The sequence below is a fragment of the Lutra lutra genome, chromosome 2, assembly GCF_902655055.1.
Source record: "Lutra lutra chromosome 2, mLutLut1.2, whole genome shotgun sequence".
Taxonomy (NCBI): domain Eukaryota; kingdom Metazoa; phylum Chordata; class Mammalia; order Carnivora; family Mustelidae; genus Lutra; species Lutra lutra.
In genome coordinates this window covers 141,508,782-141,532,742 of record NC_062279.1, presented here as the reverse complement: position 1 = coordinate 141,532,742, position 23,961 = coordinate 141,508,782, and the positions used below count along the sequence as shown (strand labels likewise).

The window sequence follows — 23,961 nt, the reverse complement described above, 5'->3', positions numbered from 1 at the left end:
GCTGGTGGTGCCCTGTGCCAGCTGTGCCCACTTAATGCAGGCTGTGAACTGAGATGGGCACGTCTCTGTTTTTCCTTCTGTGTTCCCTGTCTGTAAAAGGTGCATCTAGTCTAGACATTCACAGAGCTTCCTTCCAGCCCTGACCGGCTGCTGCTCAGCTGCTTTGATGGGAGGTTAGTCATCACTGCCACCCTTCTGGTAGGTGTTGCTGTGTTCCAGGCACGGCTCTGGGGACTTTGTGTGTGTGTTACCACACCTGTTCACAGAGGAAGCTCCCGAAACACGGAGGGGTTCATTACGTTGCCCAAGGTCTTATAGCAATGAGCAGTGGATTGGAATTTGCACTGGGACAGGCAGCTGTAGAACTCAGGTCCTCACTGCTGGTGCTGGGCCAGGTGCAGTGAGATGATCCGGCAGCTGGGAAGAGGCTGGGGCGTGTTGGTTGTATGCATATGCCTCTGAGGTTAAGTTGGAGCCTGTGGCCTCCCAGAAGTGGGTCTGTGCACCAGGAAAGGAGGAGGTCTCTAGTGAGATGGGTGGGGTACGTAGACAGTTGTAGGGCTCTGAGAATTGTGCAGGTAAGTTGCTCCAGCACTGGACTGATGAGGCTCTGGGCTGAGCAGCGGGAGCAGCACGGGGAAGAGAGGGTAAGAGTGGGCTCTGGACGTGACTTGTTAAGTTTTTGGCATTTGGCACAAACATCTTTGTTGGGCCGCACACAGGGTTGGGGCCCTGTTGATTCAGGTGTCCTCACTGACTTCCAGGACTCGCTCAAGAACTGCAGGTCTTTGTAGAAAGTCATCTGCTAGGGGAAAGGACACCCCCCTCTCCACCCCTGTCCCACCCTGGACTCCCCAATTCTGGGAACCCATCTGGGAGATCTTCCCTGAGGTTGGGTCTAATCCAAGGGTCTGGCTTGTACTGTTTGTGTCCAGCCTGTCCCTTCACCCCAGACCCTAGCCCATGCCCAGACTCCTTGGTGTCCTGGTGTCTTCCATGAGCCCATGGGGACTGGCTGCCTTTGGTCTCTCACACAAGCCCCCTGGCAGGCAGCTCCTCCTCTTCCTGCTGTGGTTTCCAGGCACTGGGAAGCAGTGGGGAGTCTGTTTTACCAGCCGGGAAGGCTGAGTGTGTGAGTGGTTGTGATAGGGCTCTGGTCTGTGTTGCTCCCATTGGCATGTGGTGCTGGGAGGTTGTGGACTGTGGCTGGCTCCTCATCACTGTTTTTCTTTCTTCCTTTACAAGGATCGTGCCATTTCACTGCCGCACTCCTGTCCACCCCGTGCACCTTTGCTCCAAAGCCGATCCCCGTGGCTACTGGACTCTGAGGCCTGAGCGCACGTGCTCAGCGGCCGGAGCACCGTGGGCCCTCACCTCTACCAGTCTGGTTGTGCCAGGGCCACTGTTCCTTCCCTTGCGCTGCTGGCACTCATCGGCCCCGCTGGGCGATGACTCTGTGGTGGAGAAGTCCCTCAAGTCCCTAAAGGACAAGAACAAGAAGCTGGAGGAGGGTGGCCCCGTGTATAGCCCCCCACCAGAGGTGGCCGTGCGGAAGTCCCTGGGGCAGAGGGTTGTGGACGAGCTAAAGCACTATTACCACGGCTTCCGCCTGCTGTGGATCGACACCAAGATCGCGGCGCGTATGCTTTGGCGAATCCTGCACGGCCACAGCCTGACCCGCCGGGAGCGCAGACAGGTAAGGGGCGTGGGCAGGTAAGGGGCACATGGGCAGGTAAGGGGCGCCAGTGCTCCCGGCAGCTTCCCCTTCTGGGTGCTTCAACGTACATTCCAGGCTTTTTTTGCCACTGCTGGTGTGAAAAAAAAAAAAGCACAGGAAAAATAACCTGCAAACTTCTCCGTAAGATGCTGCTGACGGCAGCACTTCTCCTCTGCCAGAGGCTTTTGTGCCTCCATCATCCGCTCCAGAACCTGCCCGATTTCCCGCTCCCTGGCCGTCTGGGTCGGCATTCAGTGCACTGGCTTTCTCTGCCATCCACCAATTCTTTCTTTGTTAAGATTTTATTTATTAGGGCGCCTGGGTGGCTCAGTGGGTTAAGCCTCTGCCTTCGGCTCAGGTCATGATCTCAGGGTCCTGGGATCGAGTCCCGCATCGGGCTCTCTGCTCAGCGGAGAACCTGCTTCCTCCTCTATCTCTCTCTCTGCCTGCCTCTCTGCCTGCTTATGATCTCTCTCTGTGAAATAAATAAAAATAAATCTTTTAAAAAAAAAAAAAGATTTTATTTATTAGAGGGGCACCTGGGTGGCTCAGTGGGTTAAGGCTCTGCCTTTGGCTCAGGTCATGATCTCAGGGTCCTGGGATCAAGCCCTGCATCAGGCTCTCTGTCTGCCTCTCTGCCTACTTGTGATCACTCTCTGCCAAATAAATAAGTAAAATCTTAGGGGCACCTGACTGGCGCAGGGGGTTAAAGCCTCTGCCTTCGGCTCAGGTCATGATCTCAGGGTCCTGGAATCAAGCCCCACATCAGGGTCTCTGCTCAGCAGGGAGCCTGCTTCCCCCTCTCTCTCTGTCTGCCTCTCTGCCTGCTTGTGATCTCTATCAAATAAGTAAATAAAATCTTTTTTTAAAAAACCCAACTAAATATAATCTTAAAAAGATTTTACTAGAAAGCTAGACAGAGTATGAGCAGGGGGAGGTGCAGAGGGCAGGGGAGAAGCACATGCGTGGGAATAACATGGTACTCCATCCCAGGCCTGGGATCCTACCTGAGCTGGAAGGAAGATCCTTTGCTGACTGAGCCCCCTAGGCGCCCCATGCCATTCCCTGGCTCTTAAAACAAGATTCTTCCTATTTTTCCAGGAGCCCAGACTTTCTAGATCTCTTACCTGAAATAACTGATGGTTACAGTGTTGATTTTTCTGTCTTCTTCCTCTCTTGCTTTTTTTTTTTTTTTTTTTTTTTTTTTTGGTGAGTCCCCAGGGGGCAAGGGGCAGCTTTATGTTCTCCGTACCCTTAGATTCTCCAAGGAGAGGTACAGCGACGGGTGATCCCTTGAAGTTGACCTTCAGAGGATCTTAGGAACTGGCTGCCATGTGTGAGAGTTACTTTGGCTTCGTATTTTATACTCGTTCTCAGGAGCTTCATGGAGAACGTGGGTCATTTTAACTGGCTAGAGTGTCCCTTGGGACGCTATTCTAGGAGGGGGCAGGTTGAGGACTGGAAGAAGAAGCAGTGGCACTGGTATTCCAGAATCATACTGTTAGTGCTCGCTGGATGTCAAGTACAGTGCACATGTTAATGCTTTCTCGGATTCCCTTCTGCTCCGCCCCTATCCCATTCTGCCTTGAAAGGTGCATGTGTTTGCTATTTCATTGAAGACAGTGAAACTTTAAGAAAAAACAGAGTTGGGGTGCCTGGGTGGCTCAGTGGGTTAAAGCCTCTGCCTTCAGGTCAGGTCATGATTCCAGGGTCTTGGGATTGAGCCCCACATCAGGCTCTCTGCTCAGTGGGGAGTCTGCTTCCTCCCACCCCTTGCCTGCCTCTCTGCCTACTTGCGATCTCTGTAAAATAAATAAATAAAATATTTTTTAAAAAGAAAAGAAAAAACAGAGTTGGAGCAGATGAGCACATCCCAGGGTGAGGTCCCTGTGTGGACATGGGCTTGGCCGAGGTAGCATGTCTGTCCATTGCCAGCATTAAGGAGAGGCTCTGTGGAGCAATGCTATTTTCTCTCGGTTAGGGTCCTATAGGTACTTTGAATTTGAACAGAATGTTGGCAGTTCTGATAATTAAAAGTGACTTAAATTATGTTTACAAAAGCAAAGAGATTGTAGAATAATTTGTGTAAGTGTTGTATAAGCAGGAGGTACATTTGAAATGTGAATTTAGGTCATGCAGCTATTGAATGCTTGCCTATCTTGTTAAACAGAGAGTGACAGACCTGTCTGGGGTTCCTGTGTGACACAAGTATCTTGAGAGTAGTTTAGTGTTCTGACTCTGGGCCCTGTGGGCCTGCGTGTTTGGCGGAAGGAGTGCTTCTGGCCCTGTCACAGGAGCTCTGGCTTACCCGTGGAAATGACTCCGAGTGGCAGTGTCAGCAGGAGGGACCACGAGGTAGCGCTGTGTGTCCAGAGTTTCAGCTTGTGTCTGTTGACCATGTGTTGAGCAGCTGTTAGGGCAGAGATGGTGCTGTCTTCGGCCTCCGTTCTTGCTCGGCGATGTAGCTGCGTGCTCTCTAGGTGCCCCGGGGTCCTGGTTTTCCAGCCCGGACCACGTGCGGCTGATATCTGGCAGAGCTCTCTGTGGAGAAGTGCAGCTAGGGCCTGGCTGGTGGGCTCCCGGGGGCTCTGGGGAGCTGGGGGTTGTCGGGCAGGCTTGGTTCTCTCCTCTCCGGTGTGTTCTAAAGATTTTATTTATTTATTTTTCAGAGAGAGAGAGGGAGAGAGAGCAAGCACAGGCAGACAGAATGGCAGGCAGAGGCAGAGGGAGAAGCAGGCTCCCCAATGAGTAAGGAGCCCGATGCGGGACTCGATCCCAGGACGCTGGGATCATGACCTGAGCCGAAGGCAGCTGCTTAACCAACTGAGCCACCCAGGCGTCCCTCTCCGGTGTGTTCATGGCTCTTCCTCCCAGAGCCTTCTCCCCAAGTACTGGCTTCACATGGAGCATGTTGGAGCCCTGATGTTTACCATGCGGCAATGCTCTTAGACTAACAAAATTGCTGGTCTAGCCATTGATGGCAGACACGTGATCGAGAATTACCGCAGTTTCTCAGCTTTGTTAGACTCTTACCGGTTCCAGCCTCCTGCTCCCTTCAGCTGGTGACCAGGTGTGGCAGGCATGACAGCCTAGTAGCAGTGAGCACACTTGGCACCCAGCCCTTGGCTTCTAACGGGCCCACAAGGGGGAACTGGGGCTTCTCAGAGACAGAGCTCACCAACGGTGCTACGGGATGAGCCCATGTCAGAAAGTAAGGAAAAGGGACACCTGGGTGGCTCAGTCGTTAAGCCTCTGCCTTCGGCTCAGGTCATGATCTCAGGGTCCTAGGATTGAGCTAGGGGCTCCCTGCTCAGCGGGAAGCCTGCTTCTCCCCCCTCCCACTCCCCCTGCTTGTGTTCCCTCTCTCTCTCTTGGTCTCTCTTCTCTGTCAAATAAATAAATATTAAAAAAAAAAAAAGAAAGAGTAAAGAAAGACTCGAAAATAAGCAAAGGGGGGGCACTTTTTTGGGGTGGCCAGTGTGGAGTAAAACAGTTCTCTTCATTTCTCTTAGCAATATTGTACTATGTCATATTTTTTTGGTGCTATTATAAATGGAATTTTTTATTGTGGCAAAATATACAATCAAAAATTACCATTTTAACGGGGCGCCTGGGTGGCTCAGTGGGTTAAAGCCTCTGCCTTCGGCTCAGGTCATGATCCCAGGGTCCTAGGATCAAGCCCCGCATCAGGCTCTCTGCTCAGTGGGGCCACTCTCGTCTCCAGAGCTCTTCCATCTCACCAAACCGAAATTCTGCCCCTCATGAAACACTAACTCCCCACCCCCAACACCCACCCTCTACTTCCTGTCCCTGTAATCTGGCTCCTCTGAGGGCCTCAGGTAAGTGGGTCACGCAGTGTCATCCCTTGGCGACCGGCTCACTTCACTCAGTACTGTGTCCTCGGGGTCCATCCCAGTGGGGGCAGGTGTCAGAGTGTCCTTCCTGTTTAAGGCTGGATAACATTCCATTGTGTGGATTGTGTGTCCGTTTTGTTTACCCATCTGTCTGTCCATCCATTTGTCCATCTGTCTGTCCACGGACACTTGGGTGCTTGCATCTTTGGCTCTTGTAGGTAAAAAGACTTTTTTGAAATTCAGTTTCTAGTTGTCGATTGCTAGTACACTTGACCCTTGAACAACAGAAGTTTGAATTGTGCAGATCCACTTATGTGGATTTTTAAAATAAATGTATAAACATATAAAAGTATATATTTACGGGCGCCTGGGTGGCTCAGTGGGTTAAAGCCTCTGCCTTCAGCTCAGGTCATGATCTCCGGGTCCTGGGATCGAGCCCCACATCGGGCTCTCTGCTTCCTTTCCTCTCTCTCTGCCTGCCTCTCTGTCTGCTTGTGATCTCTGTCAAATAAATAAATAAAATCTTCAAAAATATATATATATGCACTACTGCAAATGTACTTTTGTCATTCTCTTAGTATTTCTTTTGTCTGGCTTTATTGTAAGAATACAGCAGATGAAATCTACAGCATAAAATGTGTGTTCATCAACTGCTCTGTCCTCACTGAGACTTTCTGTCAACAGGAGGCTCCTAGCAGTTACATTTTTGGGGAGTCAAAATGTATACATGGATTTTTGACTGGGTGGGAGATTTGCTGCCCCTAGCCTCTGTGTTGTTCAAGGGTCTACTATATATAGAAGTAAAACTGACTTTTTAAAGATTTATTTATTTGAGAGAGAAAGCATGCATGTGCTCTAGTGTTGGGGGGACACAGAGAGAAACCCAAGCTAACTCCACACCCCGTGCAGAGCCCGATGAGGGGCTCCATCTCACCATCCTGAGACCAGGACCTGAGCCGAAACCAAGAGTTGGACTCTCAACCGACTGTGCCATCCAGGCACCCCAGGGCTACAACCAATTTTATGTATTGATCTGTGTCTTGCAGATTTACCAAAGTCCGCTGTTCTGGTATCTTTTGTTGTGATGGAGTATTTTGTTTTGGGGAGAGGTGGGATGGGCAGAGGGAGAGAGAATCTTAAGCAGGCTCCTTGCACACTGTGAAGCCCAACATGGGGCTTAATCTCACGGCCCTGAGATCATGACCTGAGCCGAGATCATGAGTCAGCTGCTTAACTGACTGCGCCACCCAGGCCCCTCTACACCTGTTTAGATGATCCTACAGTTTTCCTTTTTTTTTTTTTTTTTTTTTTTTCAGTTTTATTAATTGAATGGTTGAGATTATGAGATTGGATAAAAAAACAAGACCCAACTCTGTGCAGTCTACAAGACACACCCCTTAAGTTTAAGGACACAGATAAATTCCAGGTGACACAGTGGGGAAGGGAAGTGGTGCTGACGGCAGAAGAGAACCGGCATAGGCACGTGAGCACCGTTCTGCAGTAATTGCAAAGCAGAGATGACCAGGGATGGACAAAGTCTTCCTGGTGTCCCGCATTCACAATGCTGAAGGGGTGAAGTCACCAGAAGGACAGAACATTCCTAAATGTTCATGTACTTAATGACAGAAGTCAGACGCCAAAGAATATATTGTACTGTTCCACGAATGGGAAATGTCCAAATAAAGCAAATTTATAGAAATGAGTCAATTTACTTTTTGCCTCGGGCTAAGGGTAGAAACAGAGCTTGACTGCAGACGGACATGGGGAGCTTTACGGCACAACAAACATGTTCCAAATCTGTAAATTTACCCAAAAATCATTGAATGACACACTCAGTGGTGAATGTTGTGGAATGCAAATTAAACCTCAGTAGAACTACTAACAAAAAAATTAATGGATGAAGTAAAAAAACACCTTAACTGAAAGGGTCTTTCCGTGGTCTAATTTTGGGCCATTTGAGTATAAGAATAAAAACAGTAATGAATTGTAAACAAATGAAAAAATTAGAGGAATCCATGAGTTGGTTTTGAAAATAAATAGGAAAGTGAATGTGCAAGGTTTGTAAATGAGATAGGTTCAGGTTGGGGGTCCCTGTTCTGTGACCCTCAGAGTAGAGACTGGTCTGGGGAGAAGAACCTCTTCTGTGTCTTCCTTATACCCAGGACAATCAAGAGGCAGGTGGCTCCTGACGGCCGGGAGGGGTTGTAGCCCTCGGGGAGCCGTGCTCCATTGGGGATGTACCCCTGGAGCCCAGTCGGAAGTGTCAGACAAGGCCAAAACGAAGCCATTTCTAGGAACGACGTTGCTCTTCGCGAGCACAGAGCAGGTCGTGACAGTGGAAGTGTGCACATATGTGCACAGGGTGCCTTTGTTTCCTGGGAGGCTGGAGAGTTGTGAGTGTAGACCGTCATTGCCTGGTCATGACTGAAGAGAAGGCTGAGCTGCCTGGGGGCCTGGCAGGGAGTGTCATCTCAGGTTTCGGGGGATTTCAGCTTGTGCATTTCTTTAATGGCTTCAGTGGTAGTTGATTTCTGTCGATGAAGCCCTTGGGTGTTTGTCTGATCATTGCTGTGTAGTGCAGGCTCAAGTCAGGCTATCTGGAGAAACACACAACCTGCACTCTTCCTTTCTGCCGCCCACGTGGGGTGGGTAGCGTGGCCACAGCCTTCCCTGGTGGCCCTTGCTTGTCAGCAGTGGCAGGTCGTCAGCCTGCCGGTCCTGTCCCATGGAGTTCAAGCCTGTGGGCAGTACCATGGCTGTGCCAGGCCATCTGTGCTGAGCAGGACCCCCCTGCCCCCAGTGGGCAGGGCACAAAGGGATGGGGCGGCTCCTACGGCAAGCTTCCAGCCCTCCTTTCTGAAGGCTGTCTTCCTATGGTTTAGACATGGGAGGAAGAGCCGGCTTTGGGAGCAGTCGGTAGAGCTGTTTGGAAGTTCACGCTCTCGCTGATCCCTGGCAGGCGGTGCCTGTGGTCGCGCCTCTGACGGCCGTGTGAGCAATGGCATTACCTCACCCTCTGATCCCTTCCGCCTTTACTCAGTTTCTCCGGATATGCGCTGACCTCTTTCGCCTGGTCCCCTTCCTGGTCTTTGTGGTGGTGCCATTCATGGAGTTCCTGCTTCCTGTCGCTGTGAAGCTCTTCCCCAACATGTTGCCGTCTACATTTGAGACCCAGTCCATCAAGGTAAGGGGCCACAGGGGCGGTGAACTCAGGGCAGGGTGGCTACGGACACAGTTACGACGTCTGCACTGTTCGTGGCTGATGCTCAGGTGTTGTGTGTCTACTTCACTCAGCCAGGCTGCTCTGTGAGGGGTCAAGGATGGGTTTCAGAGATGTTTCTCTTTAAACCTGTTTTACGGTTTCTCTAGCCCACCTCTTCAGGGCACGGGTTGAGGCTGTTGGTGGGGGTGAGAACCCGTGGAGGGCAAGGCCAACCTGCTGTAGGCCGGGCTGGCGGCGGCTGCCCCCACAGCCAGGGACTGGTTTCGTGCCACACGGCCCATGAAGCTTCAAAGCATCACTGGCCGACCCCTGCTGTAAGAGGCCACACAAATATTTTCTAAAACTGTGAACTAGAAAAGAAAGTCTCAGAATGCATAGCGCCTGGGCGGGAGTGAGTGCTGTTCAGGGAAATGTGGGCGGCCCTGGGTTGAGGAGTAACATGAACTCCGTGCGGGGGTTTCCATTGGAGGAATGGAAGCAACTGGTCTGACTGGTGCTATCCAGGGAAGCCGTGGAGGTGCGGGGGTGCAGGCCAGAGGAGTGCAGCACCCCCTCTTTGACCCTCAGGAGGAGAGGCTGAAGAAGGAGCTGCGGGTCAAGCTGGAACTGGCCAAGTTCCTCCAGGACACCATTGAGGAGATGGCCTTGAAGAATAAGGCAGCCAAGGGGAACGCCACCAAAGATTTCTCTGTGTTTTTCCAGAAGGTGCCGTGATGCTTCGGGGCCCTGGTGGCCTCAGCCCACCGGTCCCGAATGCTGGTTAGAGCCTTAGGGCTGCTCCCGTCCTACATAGGGGCACACCTCATTTCCTTTCTTCCCTCTGCTCTACCACCCACGGCAAGAGTGGGTCTCCCAGACAGGTGTGGGCTGGTGCCATAGGGGGTTTGACCGGGAGCCCCACCCCGACCCCGTACTCAGGGAGGTCAAGCCTGCTGTCCTGAGAACTTGAACCTCACTGACATTCGCCGTGGTGTCTCCAGACTTTGCAGCAGCCCCAGGGGACGTAGAATTTGGCAGATGAGGAACTAAGACCCTGCAGCAGTGACGTGCTGGAGGGCCAGGCTGGGGGGGGGCTAGCTACATCCACAGTGGGAGCCTCTTGCCAGTCAGCAGCCTTGGTTTGGCTGGCCTGGGCAGGAGCAGGGTGCTCGGCAGCCATGTGCTGCCTGGAGACCTCATCTGCTGGGAGCTAGCACTGGCTGTGCTCAGGGCCTGGAGCCCTCCAGGCGCTCCTCCCCACTAGGAGTGTGATGACAGGGTGGACCCAAGGGAGGGTGTGCATGGTCTGGGGCTCTTCACCTTATCCTCCTTTGTTTCTTCACTTGAGGCTTGTGACCCAAGTCTGTGGGTGGCACTGGGGAGCACCCCCCCCCACAGGGCTCACCCACATGATTGCTCCTGCAGATCCGAGAGACTGGTGAGAGACCCAGCAATGAGGAGATCCTGCGTTTCTCCAAGCTGTTTGAGGATGAGCTGACCCTGGATAACCTGACTCGGCCGCAGCTGGTGGCCCTGTGCAAGCTGCTGGAGCTCCAGTCCATTGGCACCAACAACTTTCTGCGTTTCCAGCTCACCATGAGGCTGCGATCCATCAAGGCTGACGACAAGGTGAGTGGCCTGAGGTCGCGGCTCTGCCTCTTCCGGTGCCTTCCATGTCCTCACTCTAAAGCTCTGGTGGCCCTGTCATTCCCCACTTGTGGCTATTTGCCCCCTGCCGTGCTCTGTGCACGCACACTGAAAGCATGTGCATGTTTGCTGGAATCACGCTGGAACCATCCCGCCAGCAGCTAGTCACTTGGCAGGATGTTAGGAGACCTGCCCGTGTTGCTGAGTGTTTGCTAGAAGGATGAATGGCAGCGATTGCCTAATGTTTCGTTACGTGGACGCATCAGAATTTATTAACCATCACTTTTGCTAATATTTTGCTACCCGAGACAGCACTGTAATAAACATCTTTTAACATGGATTTTTGTTCCAGATCTTTGATAGTTTTCATAAAAAGAGTGGCCTACAACCAGCTTGCTCCCAGGGCTATGCTGACCACTGTGTCCTCCTGGTTGGCCTGCCCGCATCCCAGTGGCTGCCCTGCCCGTGGTTCCAGTGCACTTTTTTCAGCACGAGCTCCTGAAACACCCTTCTTTTTCTCCAGCAGTGCTTGCTGTACAGTGTCTGGCGTCTGATGTCCTCCTAGCTCTCTAGGCACATCTCGGAGGTGTTCAGTCTTTGCTCCAGAGTGCTTGTGCTCCACTTTCTTGAATAGCTTGTCGTAGCTCCTGTCTGATTATTCTGATAACTGGACTGTAGGTCTTTGCTTGTTTTGTTTCATCTTCTTGGGCTTGTGCATTTGCAGTGTCTAGTTGTTCCTGAACGCAGACATGTCTGTGCGAAGTTTCCTAGCTTCCAGCTGTTGCCGTCATCCTCCTGGAGGGGCCCGCCCAAGTCTCTTGAGGTTCCGGTCACCTGGGGGTCACTAACTGCGATCAGGGCTGGTCGTCCTACAGCCCCACCGCAGCCCTTCCCTATAGTGCTGCCTGCACAGCAGGGCCCTGGAGGCCCCTCTGCTTTGTGAAGAGTTTCTGCCCAGCTCCTCGCCTTTGTGCTGCTCAGCTAGAGAGCCTGATACCAGGGTTCTTTCCCACCCTTCCTCCTCCCTGGGCAGCAGCCCTCAAGGCCTGTCTACCAAGCAACCTTTCGCTTCCAGCTGTCATCTTAGCTTGGTGAGATGTCTGTGCTTCTTAGCTGTGGCCCTGGGACTGTCCTCTCAGCCTGCACTAAGAGTCAGCAGATGCTGCCGCGTCCCCAGGGGTTCATAGATGGAGGGCCCACACCTCCGTGGTTGCCTGGCCTTTCCAGGCACATCATCTCGCTGTCCCTGAGCCCTTGTCATGTTAGCTTTCTGATGCCACCGGGTGTGTATTTGTGTGTTTCATCTGGCTTTTCTAGGAGCTCTCAGCAGGGGTGTGGGTCCGGTGATAGTTGGCTCCTCCTTGTAGCTAGAAGTAGCAGAGTATCTGCATTTTTGTGAGACTGAAAAGAAACCCTTTCTTTAGTATGGTGCAGATTGTCTGGGAGGGTGCTCTGGACGTCCACTCTGGCAGAGTGCGCTGTGGCTGCCATGTGACTTGGGGGGGGGCTGCACTATGGCTGCCATGTGACTGGGGGGGCCTGTGCTGGTGGCTGCCGTGTGGCTGCAGAGGAGCCCACACTGTGGCTGCCTTGTGGCTGTGGGACAGCCTACCGTGTGGCTGCCGTGTGGCTGCGGGGGAGCCTGCTGTGGGGTCATGGGGGAGCCTGCAGGGTGTGGCTGCTGTGTGGCTGTGGAGGAGCCCACAGTGTGGCCGTAGGACAGCCTGCGGTGTGGCTGCCCTCAGTCTCTGCCACCCCACCTAGGGAGAGGCAACTCAAGGGTAGGTGGCCTGGGGTTGAGTCCTGCCCACTTTCTTGCTCTGTGACCTTGGACAAGTCATCCCACTGCTCAGTGCCTCAGAGTCCTGTAACGTAGGACAGCGGCTGGACCTCCACCGTCAGGAAGGTGGAATGGGGTTCCTTTCCCCTGGGTGTTGATGTTAAGTGACGAACACACAAGAAGTTTGAGAAGACCCTGGGACCTCAGGACCAACCAGGTCGGTCTTTGTACCTCAGGGCTGAAGAGATGAAGAGGTGCTCATGCGTGCAGACCTCAGAGTTCTGACGGGGGCACCAGCTGGCTCTGTCGCTGGAGCGTGTCACACTTGATCTCAGGGCTTCAGGTTGGAGCCCCATGTGGGGCATAGAGATGACTTAAAATTAAAATCTTCTGGAAAAAAAAAGTAAACAAAAAAAACCCTAACAGAAGCATGCTCTGTCTGGCCAGAGGACAGGAAAGGAGCTGTTTCAAAGGACAGGGGACTTGGGGCAGTAACTTCTGTACTTCAGCCAGACCCCAAGGGAGATGGGGTCACCCCCACCATGTGTACTGCTGGCTGAAGGCTGAGACCTCCGCCTTTGTGAGGATGTCACAGCCAGGATGATGTCCAGGAAGGTCGGCCGATGGTGCTGAGCCACCCTGCTCACCCGGGCATAGTGTTAGCAGGCCAGGAGGGGCCAGGACCTCCTCCTCCACCTGACCATTCCCAAGGCTCCTCCTGATCCCGCTGGGATGGTGTCCAGAGCCAGCTGGGCCACCTGCTCCTCCTAGCCCAGGAGGCATGGAGAGCCCTGGTGGAAGACCGGAGCTCGAATCCCCATTACCCAGCAGAAACAGAGGTGCGTCCCCTGGGACTCAGTGGAGGCTGAATGGGGGCCTGGCAACAATGAGCTGGCACCCAGCCTATTCCAGGCTGGAATATATATATATATAACCGAGAGCTAGCCCAGAGAGGTCAGCCATCAAGGGAGCTTATGACTCACATTTGGGCCTAGAAATGGAGGCAGAGCCCCCACTGAGGGCCAGATGAGACCTTGCCACACCTGGGAACTAGGAAACGGGAGCGAGGGAGGACCTGGGGCTTGGCATTTAGTCCTCGCATGGGAGGAGTGGCTAGGGCTTTGTGGTTGGAGGGTTTGAGACAGGATTCTTGCATTCCCATGAAAGCCAGGCCACGGGGGAGACTGAAGCCACGTAGGCCTTGTTGGTTTGGTCAGTAGATGGCCAGACAAACTGCAAAATCTGTCAAAGTTGGTTAGAATGTCACACGCCACTCCTGTGCTGGAGTGGTGTCCGAGGGGGCCAGCGAAGATTGAATACCGAGACAAGATCCAGGGTCTCCTGTCCAATACCTAAAATGTCTGGGTTTAAAGTGAAAGCCACTCTTCGTGAAAACCACTCCTCGTGGGGCACCTGTCGTCCAACTCCTGATCTCAGCTCAGGTCTTGATGTCAGGGTTGTGAGTTCAAGCCCTACACTGGGATCCATGGGGAGCTTTAAAAAAGAGAGAGAGATTAAAATCTTTCCATAAAAGGAGGGGGGGCCCTGGGTGGCTCAGTGGGTTAAGCCTCTGCCACTGGGGTCCTGGGATTGAGCCCCACATCAGGCTCTCTGCTCAGCAGGGAGCCTGCTTCCCCCTCTCTCTCTGCCTACTTGTGATCTGTCAAATAAATAAATAAAATCTTTAAAAAAAAAAGAGAGAAAAGAAGAAGAACTGAAGGCTCTCAGAGTGAATGAGAAAAGGCAGCCCATGGAGACAGCAGAGACGTGAGACACCAGATGAGAGTTGTGAAGCAAGCTGCTGTCCCGTAGCCACGTTCAAGACGAGTCTTAGCAAAGAAAATGGAGAGAAACCAAATGGAATTCTTTTTTCATATAAAGATTTTATTTTAGAGTGCAAGCATGAGCAGGGAGGAGCAGAAGGGGAAGGAAAAAGAACCTGAAGCAGATTGTGCCCTGAGCATGGAGCCCAGTGTGGGGCTCAGTCCCATGACCACGAAATTATGACCTGAGACGAAACCGTGAGTCAGATGCTCAACCGACTGAGCCACCCATGCATCCCACTAAATGGAAATTTAGAAGTGAAAATAAAATCCAAAATAGGTCCCTTATATAGCAAAAGGGAAAGGACAGAAGACCGGGCCAGTGAACTTTTTAAGATCAGACAATAGAAATCACCCATCAGAACATCTGAAAAAAATGAGCATTGGGGGGGCGTCAGAATGGCTCACTCGGTTAAGCAACTGACTTTGGCTCAGGTCATGATATCAGGGTCCTGGGATTGAATTCCATGTCAGGCTCCCCTGTTGAGTGGGAAGTCTCCCTCTGCCCCTGCTGTTTCGCCTGCTTGTGTGCTTTCTCTCTCTCGCACAAATGAATAAATATAATCTTAAAAAAAAAAAAATGAGCAGGGCTTCAGCCACCTGTGGGGACTAAAGGAAAGCATCTCACATACTTGTCAGAGTTCTGGAAAGAGAGGAGGAAGGGCAGAACCAGGAAAGTGCTGGAAGATATAACAGCTGAACTCTTTTCAGATTTAGTAAAATACCTGAATCAACAAATTTTAGAAGCTGAGTGAACCTGAGGTGGGATCAACCCAAAGAAATCCACAGGAGGTGCTGGGGTGAGTGCTGTGAAGTGTGAAAACCTGGCGATTCACAGACTTGTACCCCTGGGGATAAAAATATATGTTTATAAAAATAAATTAAAAAACAAAAAAGAAATCCACAGGAGGAGGGGTGCCTGGGTGGCTCAGTGGGTTAAGCCTCTGCCTTCGGCTCAGGTCATGGTCTCAGGGTCCTGGGATCGGGCCCCACATCGGGCTCTCTACTCAGCAGGGAGCCTGCTCCCCCCCCCCCCCGCCTGCCTCTCTGCCTACTTGTGATCTCGTCTGTCAAATAATAAATAAATTAAAAAAAAAAAAGGTTGGCATCACTTTGCTCTCCATCCTTTCTCCCTTTTGGCTGGAGGACCATGGGGGATGGGGAGGAAAGCTGGGGCGACCCTGAGGAAGAGGAGGAAGAGGCTGTCAAATGTGGTGAGCAGGGCCTGGGCAGAGGTGGGGTCCTGGCCACTGTGTGCCTCCTGAATCCCCACCTTCTGTCAGATAGTTCTGGTCCCTGCAGACCCCCAGCTGAGGCCCTGGTGGTTCTGGTGCGTCTTGTGCTCGGCGAGGCATATCAGGAGCGCGTCTGACAGGACACATAACCCTGGAGTGACCTTTCCGCATGGGCTCGGTTGACTTTCCATTACAGCTGATCGCTGAGGAAGGGGTGGACAGCCTGAATGTCAAGGAGTTGCAGTCGGCATGTCGGGCACGAGGCATGCGGGCCCTCGGGGTCACGGAGGACCGTCTGAGAGACCAACTGAAGCAGGTATGTGGCTAAAGGGCTTGCCTGTATCCGGCCAGTGTAGATGGGCTTGTGGTGGAAAGACACCCCCAAACTCCAGGGGCAGCTGGACTTGGACGAGGGTGCGCAGTGGCCTGGCTCTGTCGTGTGCTCACGTACCTGTGTGTGCACTCCTGGCTGATATTCCCATCCTGACTGTCCCACTCTGGTCCTGTGTGGACAGATGAGGACTCGGTTAACCTCCCTTAAAATCCCAGTCTGCCTTATAACTTATGAGGCCAGGGCCTTCTGCGTAACTAGGACCCAGGCTAGCCCAGCCTGAGCGTCTCTTTTGGCTGTGCTGTGCTTTCTCCTGCAGCTCAGAGGGCCCTTGGTCCACATCCAGAGCCCAGGTCTGCAGCTGGCATCAGTTTGTGTAGGTTAGAGGTTGGAAGGGGACATCCACGGCCCTTGAGCTGTCACATCAGAAGACCTAACGCATGGCATGGCCAGTGCCAGCTGCGCCCCCTCTCCACCCCCAACTCGACTCCCTGTCTGGGGTTGTCCTCCACGTGTAGACAGAGACGTGTCCACACCTGTTTCTCCTCTTTCAGCACATGCACTTTTGAGCATGTGGGTCCCCTGGTGGAAGCTTCTCCACAAGTTGAGTCCCCCTGTGTCTTCCCCGGGCAGCCTTCCTCGAGCACAGCTGGCCACATGTGCTTGCGGGCCGCTGTTGCAAGTCCAAGTCTGTAGGTTTCCCTGGTCGTGGGTCCTCCGTTTTGTCTCAGCTTCTGTCCTGTGTACAGTTTGTGTGCAAACCCTGTGTTGGTCTGGTCAGTTTGAACGCTGTCCTTCTGTCACTAACACCCCTCCCAACAGTGCCTAGCCCTCACGGGGCCAGCAGAGCCCTGAGAGCCTTCTGAGACCACAGCTGCTGACCCCGAAGCATCTGTGGTGCTTGGACGTGAAGAGCTTTAGGGGCGGCTAGTGGCGCAGTTGGTGGAGCGGCCGACACCTCAGCTCGTGATCTCAGGGTCGAGATGGAGTCCCATGTTGGGACTTTGCCCCACCTCATAAAAAAAGTAAAAATTTAAAAATTAGTAAATGAAGCAGTTCATTAACAGAGTGTGTGGTCGCCACACTCCATGCTTTCTGAGCCTAGCGTCCAGGCTGCTAGTGCTCCGCTCGTTCACGACCCTGGGGGCATCTCAGGCTTGGTTGGCTGAGGTGGGCATCAGGTCCTAAGAGGCAGGAGTAGGTGGGCCTTGTAGAAACCGAGGAGTCTTGTTTTGGGGGAGCCCTTCCTTGAGTGAGCTAGTGAGTCCATCTACTCCAGCCCCCCTCCACCCTGAAACTGGAAGAGAAGATCCCAGGGTCCAGGTCCCAGGAGAGGCTGGTGGGAGGCGGCCAGCAGAGCCTATCTTTTCCCCCAACTGCAGTGGCTGGAGCTGCACCTGCACCAGGAGATCCCGACGTCCCTGCTCATCCTGTCCCGGGCCATGTACCTCCCGGACACCCTCTCGCCCGCCGACCAGCTCAAGTCCACGCTGCAGACGCTCCCAGAGATCGTGGTATGTGTGCCAGGAGACTGCATCTGTGGCTTGCTCTGGAAGGCGGGGGGCCCTCTCACTTCTGGGGATGCTCCCCACACTGTCTCGTCAGTCCGCTCTGATGCTGAGGGTTCCTGTGACAGCACAGAAGGTGCCCCTCAGCCGCCTCGCAGCATGTCCAGCAGACGGAGTTCCCAAGTGGGAGTCCAGGTGCAGGTGGTCTGGGGGTGCCATGGGGGCATCTCAGGCCACAGACACCCCCTCATAGTCTCCCCTTGTGCAGGCGAAAGAGGCCCAGGTGAAGGTGGCCGAAGTGGAAGGCGAGCAGGTGGACAACAAGGCCAAGCTGGAGGCCACACTGCAGGAGGAGGCAGCCATCCGGCGTGAACACTTGGAGAAGGAGCTGCAGCGGCGCCCCGATGCGGCGGTAAGCGACCGCCGGGTCCCTGTGCCTGCCTGGGGAGCGCGGGAGCCATACGGAGCATTGGGACAAGCTAAGGCCGCCTGCTCCAGCTTTTCTAGAAGCTGTTTGTGGAACCACATCGAGAGGGTCCCTCTGGCCCGTCTCCTGTCTTCTGCCTGGAGTGCCCAGGGGACGGGATTGGCTGCCTCTCCAGTGGCCCAAGTGCCAGCTCCCAGTGTGGCCGGCTCCACCAATGGGCAGAGGGGCAGCACAGTGCCCATGTTCTCTTTGGGCCCCCCCGGCCTGGGCAGTGGGTGTGTTTGCTCTGGAGGCCATGGGGCAGCTTCGTGCACTTGTCAGAGAAGGACTGAGGATGGACATAGGTGCTGGTACAGTGTTAGACAGGGGCCTCCGTGGACCTGGCAAGTGCCAGTGCACAGCTGCGTTAGTCGTGGAACGTGCCCATCAGAGCCTGGTGGGGACACCTTGTGGGAGACACCCCGACCCCCCAACGCTGGCTGCCGGGCTTTCATGAAAACCTCCACTGGCGCGCGGCCGGCCTGTTGACAACGCGCCCTCGGTCTGTGCTGGCGCTGACGCTCCAGGACAGCAGCTGGGGTGCCATTTGGTGCTGAGCTGGCAGTGGCCTTGCATTTCAGAAGGAAGTGGAGCCAGAAGTGGCGGCAGAGGCTTCCCCTGGGAGGCCTGTGGCCGAGCTGCAGCCCGGAGTGCCTGAGGTGACCCTGCCATCAGAGGCCCTGAAGGACACGGCCCCTGTCCTAGAAGGCTTGAAGGTAACCGTGCACGCAGGCCCGGAAGGCAGGCCATGTTGGAGCCCAACAGGAGGGTGAAGAGGGGGCTGGCTTGTGGGGCGGGGGCTCCAGAGGCACCGTGGCCTGGCTCAGGGTGACAGCAGATGGTCGTGGGGGGGGTAAGGGGTGAGGCTGCAGCTTGGAGGTGTTCTCGGAGGCCCAGGTTGCTGTGCGAACGGCAAGCTATGCTCCGAACTCTGGGCCTGAGTGGCTGGAAGGTAGAGGTGCCTGGTGCTTGGCCCCCTGGACCCTCTGTCCTCCCAGTGGCTGCACAGTGGGAAGGAGGGGGAGCTGGTGTGATCCCCACACAGCCTGATGTGCTGGGCACCCTAGCAGGATACTTCTTTCTAGGGGGTCTGACTGTCCAGGTGGTAGCCACTTCCCACGTGGGACCTCTTCTGTCTGGAACTGCCAGGTGTCGGGTACGGGAAGTCTCTGCAGACAGACAGCAGTGTCGGTTTGGCAGCTGGAGTAGGAGAGAGACCAGGGCCGCGGATTCGTGTTGATGTGGGGTGGGGGGAATTCAAGTGAGGTCCCAGAGGGGCCAGGGCACGGTGGCCTCCATGTTTGAAGGCCGGAGGAGAGACGAGGCTGTAGAGGAACCACTTGTGCTCCCACCATGTCTATACCTAGTGGGGGGAGTTGTTTCCAGGGGAGGGTGGGCCTCATCAGGAGCATTGAGGGCTGGGTGGGGGAGGCCTGAAGACAGACCCCTAATGGGGAGGGTGAGGTCATCCGTGGCTCAGTAGGAGCAGTTGTGGGGCAGAGCTGGAAGGAAAAGCTCCCCTGTGGTTGTCTCAGGGTGGAGCTGCCGGGAGGAGGGGGAACGCCAGCCTTCTCCAGGCCCATGGGGAAGGAAGGCCCCACTGCAGCAGGCGGCAGGGAGAGCTGGTCTCAGGGAGGATCTAGACCGCTGTTGCAAGAAGACTTGGGGTAGCAGATCTGAGCTGGTGCAGCTGCCTAAGACTCTGGTTCTCAGACACACTCTGGTGTGTGTGTCTACTGGCCTCTGTGTGCACGGCAGGAGCACTCTGTTTGGGTGGAGGAAGGTGGGTGGGACAGGCCTGCGAGGTGGGAGGCCAGGGCCGTTCTGGAAACAGATGTGCTAGTAAGGACACATCGAGGAGGTTGGGAGGAATAGGGTCCCAGGAATCTGGCACCAAGCTGGGCTCAAAGGGTGACTCAGGGAGGGGTCAGGGTCATTTTTAAGGGGGTGGAAGGCTGGGACATGGACAGCTGAGCAGAGATGGAGCCCTGCTGGGCCCATGGAATGTAGCTCGGGAAGAAGGGGCACTTGTTATCAAATAGAGCTGGGACAGTGACTGTCTTCATGGAAACAGATGCAACCCCTTTCCAATGGATAATGTGAAAGGGCAGTTAGACCGGTCAGAAGAACTGAGGTTTGGTGAGGATTTCTTAGCGAGAAACACAAACCTTTACAAAACTGACAGCTACGAGCCTTTGTTCCCTGGAAAGTTACTGTAAGGAGTGAGAAAAGCAAGTGCCTCCGTCCCCAGTGCGACCTCATAGGTTTTACCTGTCCTGGCCGTCTGCTGGGGCTGCACAGAGAGCCTGGTTAGCTCTCCCTCGGGTAAGGACATTGAGCTTGTGGCTGAAAGCCTAGGGAAAGCCAGACCCATGTGGCTTCACAGGCCCCAAGTTTCTAGGGAGATCCTTCACTGCTCCACAGAGTGTTCGCAGAAAGCCGAAGGGGGGGCCATTTCCAGCTCCTCCTGAGATGGGCGTTAGCTGATGCCAGTACCAGATCGCTGGGAGAGCACTGCATAGCCGTATCTTTCGGGATGCAGATGTACAAGTTCTGAACCAACTCTTAGCAAATCAGACGCAGCTATTCTGTGAAAAGGCTAATACATCGTGATCTCCTGGGAATACAAAACAACAGTCAGTATAACGAGCGTATTGACAGAATGAAGAGAAAAACCACGTATGAGCATCTTGATAAATGCAGAAAAAGCACTTCACAGAATCCAGTATCTGTTCTGATTTAAAAAAAAAAAAAAATTTCCCAGCGAGCGAGTTGAGGAGAACGCTCTCACCCGATGGGGAGCATCTGTGGAAACAGCTGCAGCTCGCTCGGTCCCTGGCATCCGCACTGGCTGCCCCGTTCAGCAATGTGCCGAGGTTCTGGCCAGCACAGTTAGAGGAGGGGAATGAGAGCACACAGTCGGAAGCGGGGAGCGAAACTGCCTGTCCGCAGAGGGTGTGAGCAGCCGAAAATGATCACCACTTCTCTGGGCTGTTGATGAGCAAGCGACCGGCAGTCTCAGTATGGCGGACGGTCCCTGCAGGGAGCCCCTGGGCGGAGTCTGACAGTATCGCAGCTGCGCTGTACCGCCAAATGCTGAGGGGCTGCTGAGGTTCCTTACCTCCAACGGGTGTTCTGCGTTTGTGTGTGCTGGGGTCCTCGTGAGGTGTCCATTCTGCCACTGATGCCCATGTCTGGACCCATCAGCATCCCAGCAGGCTTGGTGTGGAAGTGGGCAGGCTTGTTCTAGAACATGCGTGCAGACTGAGAGGAGCTAGGATGGCCTGTGGTGGAGGAGCAGGTTTGGTTTGTGCTCTGGCTGGGAAGCTGTCTGGCCCCTGGAGGCCCAGGACAACACAGAGGTGGGGAGGGGGGCTCCCAGTGAGGCGGGGGACGATGTCCTACATGCATGAGCTCACCGTCTGGGATGTGTTTGTCCAAGCTGCTGGAGAGCAGCTCCGAGCCAGCCTGGGTACAGAAAGGTTTTGGGTGGCCGACAGGTCTCTGTCAGTTGGTGATGGTGTCCCGGGCTTGCATGCGTGGTGGCACAGGCACACCTGGGCACGTGGGGGCAAGGATGGGGACTGTGCGTGTGTCTACTGGCCTCTGTGTGCACGGCAGGAGCAGACGGTGTGGACAGAAGAGCTGCTGAGTACTCTGGAGGTGGGGGGTCAGTAATGATTTTCCTCCAGCTGGGTTTCTGTTAGGGCGCTTGTCTGTCCTCTTTGCAGGAAGAGGAAATAACGAAAGAGGAGATCGACATACTCAGCAATGCCTGCTCGAAGCTGAAAGAGCAGAAGTCATCCCTGACCAAGGAGAAGGAAGAGCTGGAGCTGCTCAAGGAGGATGTGCAGGACTACAGCGAGGTGGGTGGCAGTGTCCTGGGGATGTCCTCTGCCCCCTTCTGAGCCAGCCAGTGGTCTCTGTGCAGCTGAGTGCCCTGGCTCTTTGCTCCTGGCATGGGCTGCTTACCCTGGCAGTCCATAGGCCCATGAAGGGACCAGACCAGCAGTCTAGTCGTTTGATAAATGAAATCCTCGTTGCAGTCATGTTTCCCTGGAAGACATTTCTTTCTTACACACTAACTTTTTTCATTTATTGATTTATTTGTTGTTGTTGTTGTTGTTGTTGTTTTAAGATTTTTTATTTCTTTATTGGACAGAGATCACAAGCAGGCAGAGAGGGGTGGGCGGGGGAGCAGGCTCCCTGCTGAGCAGAGAGCCCGATGTGGGGCTCAATCCCAGGACCCTGGGATCATGACCTGAGCCAAAGGCAGAGGCTTAATCCACTGAGCTACCCAGGTGCCCTGTTCGTTTTTTAAAGGAAAACCTGTCTGTTTTATAAATGTTACTTCCAAATCTGATTTGAAAGCGCTGTTTCAGGGCGCCCGGCTGGCTCAGTTGGGTGTGTGATTCCATCTCAGGGTCATGAGCTTAAGCCCCATGGGAGCTGTGGAGCCTACTTCATGAAAGAATTGTTTTCGTAGATCCATTGGGAAAAGATGACTAGTTTTGAGATTGGTGAAAATAATCAGCCATGTTCATGGCAGGCCTGTTGACACAGTGATTCTCTGTTGGAAATCCGGGGTTCACCAGAAATGCTGAGCCCTTCGCCTCATTCCCAGCTCCATCTTCCATCCTTCCCTGTAGTGCCTGCTTATGAGGACGGTCATGACTTGGGATTTAAGAAGGCATCTTCTATACCCCAATTTTTACATCCATTTATTTATTCTTTTAACAAATATAAAGAAAGTTGAGCTTCACATAGATACTATTTCCTTTGCAACACAGACCATATTTGAGTTTGCAAAAACAAGTGATTTGTATGAAAGGTGTAGACATGATTGTGCAGCTCAATTCGCAACCTGGAATTTATTACCTTTGGGTTAATTTAACTACTTTTACGAGGTAAACAGAGTTGTATGGGTCCTTTTTATTTTATTTTTTTAAAGACAATCTTTTACGACTCCATAATTTCGTTAGGATTTGCAAGAGATCCAGAAGGAGCTTTCGAAGACCGGCGAAGAAATTTATGTAGAGGAGTCGAAAGCCAGCAAGAGGCTGACAAAGAGGGTGCAGCAGATGATCGGGCAGATCGATAGCCTGCTCTCACAGCTGGAGGCGGGCCCAAAGGCCAGCAGGCTGGGTCCCACCGCCGAGCAGCCACCTGCAGGGTGAGCGTGGCCCCGATGCTGGGCACTGGGAGCTGAAGTTGCACTTGTTGGCCCTGGTGTCCAAGCCCTGAGCTTTCACCCCATGGTTCCAGCCAGAAGCCTCACCCCATCTCCATCTCCACTTGTCGCTAACCGTTTTACTGAAGGAGCTCTTGGGGTCCTCTCTTCTGCTCACACACGCACACACATGCACACACGTACACATGCACGCATAAACATAGGCACACACATGCGCACTTTGGCCAATGTCAGGACCACTACTCCCCGCCCCCAACCCTTACTCTCCAGGCACTATAGGCCACATCTGTCCCCAGACTGCCATCAAGCTGGTCCTTCCAGAATGTGCCTAGGATATAGCTCCCTTGGACCATCCCCTGCCACCTCTCTTCCTGAAGCCCCTACACATAGGCGCTCAGTGTTGCCGCCACTCTGGAGGTCATCGTGTGAGTGAGGAGCTGTCGGGCTGCTAACCAGTGTTCCTATGGGCCGGGCACTGTGCTCTGAGTGCCTGCATCTCTAAGAGGGAGGGAGGGCTGGCTGTAGACTTCCTGCTGTCCCCAAGTTGGGGGGCCTTCACCTCCAGACGAGGTCCGTGCCCTTCCTGAGTTGACCTGCTGGGCTGTGTCATTGTTTCAGCCCACCTGCCCTCCTCGGTCAGAGGGCAGCACAGCCATACTCGGCCCCTGCCCCCCAGGCCACTACACACACAGGCCTGAGGACCACTGCCCAGGAACCATGAGGCTCTGTCCTCAGCAGTGGAAAGGCTTCCTGGGGGGCAGTGCCCAGGGAGACCTGGGACCAAAGGAAGAATTCTGGGTTTGTGTCCAAGTTGGGTGGAAATTCCCAAAGGCAGGGGCTGGGGAGCTCTGGAGGGAGGGTTGCCTGGGTTAAGGCTGACCCTTAGGAGGCCTGGTGGGGCTGTGGGTGTGGCTGTGCCACAGGCAGGCTCTGTCCCCCCCAACCCCCAGGGAGACTGTCATCAGCATCGCTGAGCTCATCAGTGCCATGAAGCAGATCAAGCACATTCCAGAAAACAAGCTCATCAGCTTGGCCTCCGCGCTGGATGAAAACAAGGACGGCAAGATCAACATCGATGACCTTGTCAAGGTGAGTTGGGACCAAGTCAGGGCTGCCTGGCCCAGCCAATGGCTGGGTCTGGGGGGGATATTTTCCACGTGTACCCCGTCTCTGTCCTCTAAACCCTTGGCTTAGGATGTGCACCTAG

The 23,961-nt window shown here is 54.0% G+C and overlaps 1 protein-coding gene across 2 annotated transcripts in view; it reads left to right on the top strand.

Annotated features, from left to right (window-relative positions):
- The window catches only part of LETM1 (leucine zipper and EF-hand containing transmembrane protein 1), a 39,408-nt gene that overhangs the window by 11,464 nt on the left and 3,983 nt on the right, over positions 1-23,961 (top strand). The window contains exons 3-13 of one of the 2 annotated variants that reach the window (XM_047718635.1): positions 1,246-1,696; positions 8,612-8,755; positions 9,362-9,499; positions 10,199-10,402; positions 15,455-15,574; positions 16,972-17,103; positions 17,366-17,509; positions 18,148-18,279; positions 21,295-21,429; positions 22,546-22,736; positions 23,705-23,843. In XM_047718635.1, the coding sequence (XP_047574591.1) occupies positions 1,246-1,696; positions 8,612-8,755; positions 9,362-9,499; positions 10,199-10,402; positions 15,455-15,574; positions 16,972-17,103; positions 17,366-17,509; positions 18,148-18,279; positions 21,295-21,429; positions 22,546-22,736; positions 23,705-23,843 (1,930 nt within the window). Of the gene's footprint in view, positions 1-1,245; positions 1,697-8,611; positions 8,756-9,361; positions 9,500-10,198; positions 10,403-15,454; positions 15,575-16,971; positions 17,104-17,365; positions 17,510-18,144; positions 18,280-21,294; positions 21,430-22,545; positions 22,737-23,704; positions 23,844-23,961 lie in introns of both variants that reach the window. The other variant, XM_047718634.1, reaches the window with a different exon arrangement.